General features: G+C 38.3%; 1 protein-coding gene across 1 annotated transcript in view; it reads right to left on the bottom strand.

Annotated features, from left to right (window-relative positions):
• Window positions 1-8,956: 8,956 nt before the first annotated feature.
• The window catches only part of HNMT (histamine N-methyltransferase), a 30,045-nt gene continuing 28,173 nt past the window's right edge, over window positions 8,957-10,828 (bottom strand). The window contains exon 6 of the mRNA XM_005867012.2: window positions 8,957-9,609. Coding sequence (XP_005867074.1) covers window positions 9,254-9,609 — 356 coding nt within the window. The 3' untranslated portion in view covers window positions 8,957-9,253. The remainder of the gene's footprint in view (window positions 9,610-10,828) is intronic.

Genomic DNA, 10,828 nt, shown 5'->3' with positions numbered 1-10,828 from the left:
ATAAGGATGAAAGTTTGTGGAACCAGTGCCCGTGTAATGCAGAAAGCACTGGTCCAGCTGACATCCAGCTCCTTGGCTGAGAAACCTTGCAGACTGTAAAGCTCGCCTCTGAGCAAAGGCACATCTATTTACACAGTTGTGGCTGTTTCTGTTTCAAATTGACATTTGCTTCTCCAATGCCCCTTTCCCTTCTCAGTGATGTTTTCTCACTGTTCCATGTAAATGCTTCTATTTTTCAAATTATTGATCTAAAGGGGCTGGAAGCAGGAGTTCTTTGCAGGAAAGAAAAAATCACTTGGCCTATGAAGTCGCCTTGCATGCCTGACTTTTGAGTTTAGTAGTTACCCTCCTGAAAATTAAATAATGTCTTTTTAAGGCACAAAACTGTGACTGTTTCAAACTCCACAAGTATCTAGGCCCCGCCTAAACATACTGTTCTTGGTGAGAAATGATTATGTCTTGCAGATTCCTTTCAATACTATGTGCACAAGCCAGCAGACCTTTGTTCTTTTGATTGGAAATGTAAATCATACTTAAGAAGTGTTCCAAAAGAGTCCAGAGCTGAGTCCTTGGACACAAAGCTGCAACTCGCTGCAGATTCTGATAGTTGAGTTACAACTCACTGAAAATCGGGGGTTTAAAATGGAAGCACTGACAAACCTTCAAGCCGGGCAGCACAAATGGCGCCTCGATAATTTATAGTCTACAGGCAGCTCTTGGGTTTATTATCACAATGACAAATGCACTGTCATTGTTAATAGGATATTTCCCAGCAAGGACTTCTTGTTATGCAAGCCAGGTTCGGTATGTCATGCAGCATGATAGCAATAAAGTCTACACGAATTTGTAATGAACTTCAATTACTAATAGATTATGGTTAATGGGAAATATGTGCAGTAAAGATATGGGTTTTTATATGCGCCTTCTGGTACTCTACAAGGCAGTGATTTATGCTACAATTTATGTTAACATTTTCTACTATGAAAAGGCCCAATTTGGTAGAAAGCCACTTCATCCATAGCAAATATTTAAGATAATTTTGCACATAATATAAATGAAGGCATAAAATTAGATATTAAAATTAAATATAACCTTTTCATTGAAAAGGGAGAATTTTTTTTCTCTCCTGAATAGTACTGTTAAAAATTCTTGCTATAAAACAAAAGCAAGAGATATATTGATGTCTTTGAGTTAAATGTAGCATTTTGTACGTGAATTTCTTGTTTTAACTCCCTGCTGTAAGTGAGGGCCCCGTTAAGATTTTATATATACTTGCTTATGTAAATATTATTTTAAATTAAGAAAATCCACAAGTTTCTTGTTAAATTAACATGAATTTATCGTCCACATCATGATTCCTTCTCTGCAGAGATTGAGGGCTGTGATATAAGCATGAAGGAGCATACTTAAATTGACAAAAACTGACATTAAAAAATGCTAACCACAGCTTAGCCAAGTATACATGAAAAACAAAACAAAAACAACCAATGATTCCTTTTTCCAGCATATCCACAGTGTATACACTCCCTGCCTGTTAACCCTAGGTTATTAGATTCATCTGTGGCAGTATCTCAGTGCTTGTGTTCAGGTAACCCTGATTTTATTGTTATAATTGTTCTATTTTAACATTAGGTTATTGTTAATCTCTTACTGTGCCTAATTTATAAATTTTTTTTTCAGAGGCATCTATGCATAGGAAAAATAACCATCGAATATATGGGATTTGGTACCATCCAAGGCTTAAGGCATCCACTGCGGTTCTTGGAATGTATGCCCTGTGGATAAGGGGGACTACTATAATAGACATCATGCAGGTTAAACATCTGGGATCCACGTGATTAATAAAATAAGCACACTTCTCATCTTGATATTTTTTCTCTATTTGGGTAAAAAAAAAACAATGTCCTCGAAAGCAGTCATCCACTCTCATAGGCCCAATACAACCTGTGTTGAATTTTTTAAAGTTTTTCTCTTATTTTCTCAATGTTCCTGCTTTTTAGATTAGAAAGAAGATTCTGAAAAAGACGGGAAAGACTTGGGTCAGATTAATTTACTTGTGGTGTTACCGAAAAACCTGAGAAGAACCAAGCAACGCTTAGAGAGATGGAGTTACATTTATTATGCGCGGGCCCAGAGGAAAATGTCTCTCAAATTCTGGGTAGAATCACACACGAAGTTTCCCATATTTATACGATTTTACCTTCTTTGTCTCCCAAATATGGGTTTTTTTCGGTTCCCTTTGCAAATTCTTAAAGGGCCCTATGTGCTGGCTCTTTGAGACCTCAACCAAAGGCTTGGCCTGGTGCCAGCACTGATAACTTCGTCTGGGGAAGGTTTATGGCCTCTCTGAAATGGGAGTAGTCTTATTTTCCTTATTATTCAAGCCAGCAAGCATTTACAGAAGCCAGAAATAGCAGGGTTAAAATTTCAAACAGCAGTTTTTATATAAGATGGATACTTCAGTGGAGTTAGGGCATGGGTCCAGCCACTGGTACGCCAAATAAGTTAACATTGTACATCGAAGGCAGAACGTTATTTCTCTCTCATGTAGCAGTCTGAGGGAAGAGAGTCCACCCCCGATGTAGCAACTGCTCCGTTGGGTCCCAGGACCCAACTCCTTCTACTTACTGCTTTGCATTTTCTAGACAGTGCCACTCTTATCTGTGTGGTCTGAGATAGTTCACAATCACATCTACATGCTAGCCATCCAGAAGGAAGAAAAGCAGAAAGAGAACATACATCTCCCTTTGTCCGCATGTCCCACAGATTGTTGCTTCTCACATCCCATTGGCTAGAATTCGGTCCTCTGACTACATGTAACTCAAAAGGAATATGAGAAAGGTAGTCACCTGGGCAGCCATGGACCTAACTTAAAAGAAAAAACACATTATGTTACCCTAGAGGGGGAGGATTGCTATTAGAAATCAGTTTCTGCCACATCACTTCAACGCTCTGCCCTGCTGAAAGAACTCAGGTCTCATCATTTGCCATTACAAAATCTCTTTTGTTATGGATATTCAATAATTGAGATTATATTTACGTGCAGACAAAATAATAGATCGATTCACTGGGATTGTTCTCCCCTGCCCAAAAGGCAGGCCACAGCCATATGGTAAGGTAATACATTATTGGATCAAGTGTGATTAAGTCAAACAGATACTCTCTTGGCACCAGAGTCACCAGGTGAGATCAGTCCCCAGGAAATAGAATGGAAATTCAGAAGTTGATAGACAATTCCTAAAATTAGGCTTGGAGAGTTAGGAGAGAAAGGAACAGAAAATCAACAAGTATCAACATTACAGGCAGCCAAGATAAGGTGGTTAAGAAAATGGTCTCTGGCGTTGATCAGTGTGGGTTGAAATTCTAGTTCAGAATTCTCACCAGCTGTGAGAATGTGGGGGAAGTTATATAAGCAACTTAAACCTTAGCTCCCTTATTTATGAAATTGGAATAAAAAGACTAACTCATAAACTTGTTATGAGAATTAGATTAAATAATGTAGCACAGTGCCTAACATATCATAAGCCCTCAAAAATATTACCTATTATTAATGTGGAGGCCTTAAAAGTATTTAAGGTTTGTTTAATCTAGCAAAGAATCTCCTTCCAAGATCAAGCCCTTTTCAAACTGGAAATCTAGAAATTAAGGAGACCAAAGAAAACATATGGAAGCAGGTGAGCCTGGGAGCCATTGTTTACTTCACCATCCTAACACTCACAGATGGGAAACTCATGGATTGCCAAACTTGTCCAAACAAATCTACCCCATGAGGTTTCTTCTGAGGCAGTTAGACCTGGCTGATTTCCTTGTCCTGTTTTCTGGTATCTTTTCTACAAGGAGAAAGAAGTCGAAACAAAACACAAAGAGAGTAAAGCACCTCTCATTAAAAGCTGTCATGGGGTAGATTAAGCCTCTTGGAAAACAGTAGCAATATCTTGATAAATAAGCTAAGGCTGCAATGTGCTTGTGCTGATAATAAGTAGCGTCGAACAACTGCCTCTTCTACAGAAGCCTGGGATTTATATCCGGTCTGTCTGCGTTGGAAACTAGAGAATTAACTCATGAAACTCATCCATCAACCCATGGAGAAAAAGGATCCACAGCATAGAAATGAAATTAGCATGGCATTAGTTAGCTGTAGGACATAAATAGAGGTACTGACATTTTCCTGCATCTTCTGTATCAAATATCTTTGGAGAACTCACCCAGCTTGGACTGTAGTTGATGGCCACTGTGATTTATACCAACATTTTCTACCCAAGGAAGGTTGTTTGCAAAGTCCTTCAAGTATCATTAGGATGAGTCAGGAAACACAGATAATTCTTCAAGAGAATATGATCATGGGAAGACACTGCTTATACAGAATATTCACAATGCGTCATTGCAGCCTCCAGAACCGAGCATCGCTGTATTTATTAATCCATTGCTGCAGAGATTACGGCAATCTGACATGCAGCCCTAATGAATTTGGGGCATGTTTGGAAATTGTGACTGTCGTTGCCCAGGGAGCCTCTTAAATCAACTCCCTTTTACTGCAGTTGCCTTTCCACGGTGTATATCACATTGAGAAATGGATTATACAATCCGTAGCTTTAACTACGCTGCATTAGTTGATCTCATACTGTTGATGTGTCCCTCAGTGTATGAATCACGGGGGAGCTAGGACATGGTGACAGATAATTCAAACATGAAATTGGTGATTCCTGGGATGGGATAGGAATAATAGAGAAATAAAAACAAAAGTTAAGGCAAATGGATGGGAGAATCCAAGTATTTGTTATTAGATTATAAAACAAACTTATTAGTGAAGCATAGTATTAAGAAAAAGCTGTATTTCATTATTCAAAGAAGATGATTGTTTTATAGTACACTTTGACCCTCCAATTACTTCTTCTTCCCTTTGTAATCAGATTCCTTTCAGTTTTCAGATGGACATTTGGGAGCAAAGGTAATTTAGTTCTATGAAGTCTTATTCTTTAAGACAAGCTGCATCTAAGATGAACAAGAATCATAAATTGCCTTGACCGGTTTGGCTCAGTGGATAGAGCGTCGGCCTGCGGACTGGAGGGTCCCAGGTTCGATTCCGGTCGGGGGCATGTGCCTTGGTTGCGGGCGCATCAGTGGGGGGCCTTGACCGGTTTGGCTCAGTGGATAGAGCGTCGGCCTGCGGACTGGAGGGTCCCAGGTTCGATTCCGGTCGGGGGCATGTGCCTTGGTTGCGGGCGCATCCCCAGTGGGGGGTGTGCAGGAGGCAGCTGATCGGTGTTTCTCTCTCATTGATGTTTCTAGCTCTCTGTCCCTCTCCCTTCCTCTCTGTAAAGAATCAATAAAATATATTTTTAAAAAAAGAATCATAAATTTAATTTTCCCAATATATAGACATGCAGTGTGAAGTCAGATGGTATAGGGTCCAGTTTACTTCCTGATACAAACTTGATTTGAGAGCTGAGTTAAGCCATTGAATTATGAGTATCTTGGCTTCCTTACCATCAACATGGAGTAATAATAACCGATCTTTTAAACTCATTAATAATGAAATGAGCCCTTATATACCATTCTAACTAGGACATTTGGGAGGCTTGAGGCAGACACAGGATACATTGGGGGAAAAGGTATTTGTTTTCAGGATAGACAGGAATTGGAAATGACAAGAAGCAGAACTTGAGACAGCCCAATTCATCTCCTGTTAAAGGCCATCTGGTCTTATTCTCTCTGCAAGTTGGCTCCATTCCTCTTTCTATGGTATCCTAGTGAGCTTCTCCCACATGTGGGCCCGTGGCAACTCTGGACTTGAATCTATCACGACCTTTTGGTTTACTTACTATATAGAAAGCCACCCAGCCTCCTGAGTGTTTTTCAAATATGTCAAACTCACTTCCACATCGGGGCCTTTATACTTGCACTTCCTTCTTCCTGAAATGCTCTTCTCCTCACTCTTCACCTGTCTTGCTCCTTCACTTCATTTAAACCTCCGTGCAAATCTCTCCCTTTTAAAGAGGCATTCCCTGAACACTCTAATATTATGCCATCTGGTGTTCTTTTTATCTACTTTTATTGTCTTAACAGTGACTATCACTATCTGACTTCTGTTCACCCCCTCACAAAGTCAATATTGGCTGAATGATGTATTTTATGACTAAATGAAAGAATTAATGCCTGACTCATCCAGATTTATAACTAGATTTCTAAGAGAATCAAAATGATCCATTTCATACTTTTCAAAAGGAACCACTCCAATCAAATACTGGCCAGCCTATGAGTTGCCGTCTTATGTCATCTGTCCCACCCATTGGTCTATTCAGAGACAGAACTGAGATGGGGTCAGTTCACAGGGTACAGAGTGCAGGCACTTACAGTGTCAGGCAGGCAGATTCCCTAAGTGGGGCTTAAGTGGTCCAGCCCTGATGGCACCTTGAGTTTTGTGAAGCACCAGCTAATCGACACAGAGAGGCCATATACCTTTGACTAGAAATGTCAAGGTCAGGAACTAGGTTGGCTCTTCTCAGTACTAGCTCTCTGGCCTCAGTCATAATTTACCTTAATTTAATTTTTTTTACCTGCTCTGAAATTTTTATTGAATTTTATGAGCAATTAATAATATAGTTAATGTTTTTTTAATTCCCTTTGAGCCTGTTGCTACTTTATGAGAATATTTATGTAGTTTAACGCCTGAAACTCTTACAACCATCTTGTGAGGTAGGGACTATAATTACCTTCATTTTGAAGATAAGGAAATGTGGGAATAGAGAGAAAATAAGTTGCCTGAGATTGCTCAGTGAGTTAACAGAACCAAGATTCAAACCCAGGAAGCCTGATCCGACCTCTTCATCTAACAAGGTTATTTCATACGTTCATCCCCCTGTGGGGCTTAGCAAAAAAATCCTTATTTTCTTAGAAACCACATCCTGAGGAAGTAAACACATGCAAATGTGCTTTTAAAATGTCAACATATTTTGAGTTAGCTATTCTTAATAAACATCTAAAATATAACAAACATACCTTTGGGCCTGTGGAGTTTGACAGGCTTAAGATCTAGTATTCTCTATGATCTATGCATCTGTTTTTATGTATGTATACTAGAAACTTGAAATATTTTGCCTAAATTGACAGTTTTCAATGAAGACATTTGCCAATTTTTATAATAAGCAAATAGCCAGGCCCTAAAACATTGTGCTCCACTTTAAATAAGTTAAAGTTTATACTAATACTAGGGGCAACAGTTTTGATATTTTTTTTGTGTGTGTAAGCTATGCTTACAATAAGAATATAAACACATAGGTATAAAAGAGATGTTTGAAAAGAATTCACTGAAAACCCATTATTTAGCACTTTCCATATGTGTGGCACTATGTTAAACACTGAGAGATGTACAATGATGTATATTACAATGCTCTAAATTTATGTCACAGGCTTTTTTTGTGAGCCCCAAGAATACACTTAAAAAGTCGTATGTGACTGCCTCAATCCTTTGTAATATCATGCAGAGTAGACAGAAACCAATAGTTCTATCCCTTGTACCTATGTAGCTTTCCACCACCAACTGGTATGTACTCATGAAGATTTTATCTTTAAAGAGGCTTGAGTGTTATATGGAAGCAAGTGCAAATTTATTTCTCCTTGTATTTTTTTAAAGATTTTTTTATTCATTTTTTTGAAAGAGAGCAAGAAAGCCCTGACTGGTTTGGTTCAGTGGATAGAGCATCGGCCTGTGTACTGAATGGTCCCAGGTTCGATTCCAGTAAAAAAAAAAAAAATAGAAAAAGAAAAAAAAGAGAGCAAGAAAGAGTGAGAGAGAGAAACATTAATGTGAGAGTGAAAGATCGATTGGCTACCTCTTACACGCCTTCTCCCACTGGGGATCAAGCCTACAACCAGGGCATGTGCCCTGACCCAGAATCAAATCAACAAACTTTCCATGCACAGGACAATGACCAACCAACTGAGCCACACCAGCCAGAGCTATCCTTGTATTTTATAGTAAGGGCTGTATAGGGATGAGGAAAAGGCCATATTTACAAATATCCATCTATGGGCTGCTATTATTTTCTATCTTCAAGTAGCATATTAGTTCTAGTCTTGTTTTATTTTGCATTTGCACTTTTTAGAAAAGGCCATAATTTTCTCTGTAGAGTCTTGATTTCCATCATTTTGGCAAAATTGTTCAAGGTCACCATGGTCCCTATTAATTAATCATGTGTGCTTCATGGATTTCCTCTGTCAGTAGTACATATCAGTATGATTAATGGTTCAGGGTTCATATTTAAAAATCTGATTGGATAACTGTCGTTTCATTTGTTGGAACTTATAATTCAAAAAACATTGATGAAGTTGTCCAAGGAAAGAGGGCAATGCAAGTCAGTTTTACTTATTATGAACAACAAAGTGTAGTCATTTTTTTAATGCAAATAGGCTCCATACTGCTAAGAGATTAGGGAGGGACATTAACTCTTTAAAGTGACTATATGCAGCATTAAGTGGTAGCTCTGTACTGTGAAAGAGAGAGACTATCATACTGTGTTAAAGGCTTCATTCATGGGAGAATGAGAGTTCATGAGTGCTTTAGTAAAACATTATTTTTGTTTTGTTTCTAACAGGGAGTAATAGTTAACTTACTTTAAAAATATATTTATTTATTTATTATAAAATCAATTATTTACTTATATAAAGAGATGTACTATTTTATAAGGGTCATGGGTGTTTATAATTAAAATTAAAATAAAGAAAATCAAATAAGTTTTAGAAAATCCCCTGCAATCTTACTGTTTTAGTAATCAATAAAAATAAAATAGAAGCTATAATAGTTGGATGTACAAAGACAAATACTTCACAAAAAGGGAAAAATCAATAAACATACTTTTTTAGTGTTCAAAGTATCAATAAGCATCTACTTTACTATTATTTAAAGAATCCATAGTATATACTTTATTGATGTTCTAGGAAATTCCAGTACAATTAATAAATGGAAAGGATTTTATTGTCAACAAGCCAGTAAAATTTAGTTGTCTCATTTTTCCAGCATTTGTGGTATTTAGCCTGCAGGTAGTCTCTTTACTGGAGAAGATATAGGATAAGGCCAGCATTTTCATATATGGTGTACGTGGAAGTCCAAGAATTTCTTGGGATTTTCTAGATTTTACATATGAGACAATGCTCTATTTATATTATGAGATGTATTTGTAATCTTAATACAGACATAAATGATCCACATTGTTTAAAATATAATTTTTGAATACATTCTTCTCATGATTGATATTTATGCCTCAACCACTATGAAACTCAGACTGTTATTAAAAAGAACCTTTCCATCTTTCTTTACACTGAATTGAGGATCCTGCAGATCTTTTACAATTTCTGCTTTGAGATCAGGTGGGGCTGTGGTACTAAAGTTGCAGGTTTCTGTCAAAAAATCCCAAAGCAGGTCTCCATTTTCATTGCCATCAATAAAACAGTCAGATATATCCATGGTGGACAGAAGGTCGTAACACTCATACTTAATCTCCAACTTGTCTAGCATCTGAGTGACATCCGTGGATGTGATGTACTGGCAGAGGTCATCCCGGGGTAAGCGGGATCCATACTTTCTCCATAGCTTGTCCCAGGCACTGGTTCCTGTGAGAGAACAGAGTCATGCTTTCATTCACTCTTTCTTTCATTTACCTGCCCTGCCAGGCAGTGCATTAGATACTTGGGATAGAATAGTCAATTAAAAAATATCCTTGCCTTTGTGTAGCTTTATTCAAGGATTGAGGGGTTGAGGGTAGGGAGAAAGTTAAATAAATAAATATATCATATATCAGATGATACTAAGTGCAAATGATAACAAATCAGAGCAAAAATAAGGAAGGTCAAAGAGTTGGATGGTTTGCTGTTTTATATAGGGTGATTGTAGACCAGCGGTTCTCAACCTGTGGGTCGCGACCTCTTTGGCGGTCGAACGACCCTTTCACAGGGGTCGCCTAAGACCATCCTGCATATTAGATATTTATATTACGATTCATAACAGTAGCAACATTACAGTTATGAAGTAGCAATGAAAATAATTTTATGGTTGGGTCACAACATGAGGAATTCTATTTAAAGGGCCAGAAGGTTGAGAACCACTGTATGTAGACAGTCTCTCTTATGATATGACATTTGAGCACAGACATGACAAACCATCTATAATAATAAAAGGGTAATATGCTAATTAGACCAGACGTCTTCCAGACATCATTCCGGACATACTTCCTGATGAAGCAGGGGCCAGAGGGAAGTCAGCCTGGGGCCCCGCGTGCCTGCAGGCAGCCTGAGGGAAGCCAGCCTGGATCCCAGGTGCCTGCCAGCTGCCAGAGGAGGGAAGATTACTCCAGGATGCGGAAAGAGCAATTGCAAAGGGCTTGAGGCAGGAACATTCTTGGCATGTTTAAGAACTAGTTAGGAAGCTGGTGAGATTGGAATTAAATGAATTCCACTTGTGGCTATGGAGCACTTTAATTGTGGCTTGTGTGACTGAGAAAATGTATTTTACGTTATAATTCATCTTAGGTTATTTAAATTTCAGTAACCAAATGGGGCTTCCATATTGACATTAGAGTGACTTAACCTGACTTGCATTTTAATAATATCACTCTGGCCACACAGAAGAAAAGCAAGTATAGGGGCATAAGGACAGAGGCTGGGAGAAAAGTAAGAAGGTGACTCCAATAACCTGGGTGACAGATGATGGGAACTTGGACCAGCGAGCTTGGAGGTGATGAGAAGTGGTTGGATGTTTTATATGTTACACTCCTACATACATTGCCATTTGCCAACAATTTTGTTACTGGGTGTGAGTAAAAACAAAACAAAA

This window comes from Myotis brandtii, unplaced genomic scaffold (genome assembly GCF_000412655.1).
Source record: "Myotis brandtii unplaced genomic scaffold, ASM41265v1 scaffold243, whole genome shotgun sequence".
Lineage (NCBI taxonomy): Eukaryota > Metazoa > Chordata > Mammalia > Chiroptera > Vespertilionidae > Myotis > Myotis brandtii.
This window is presented reverse-complemented; position numbering and strand designations above follow the sequence as displayed.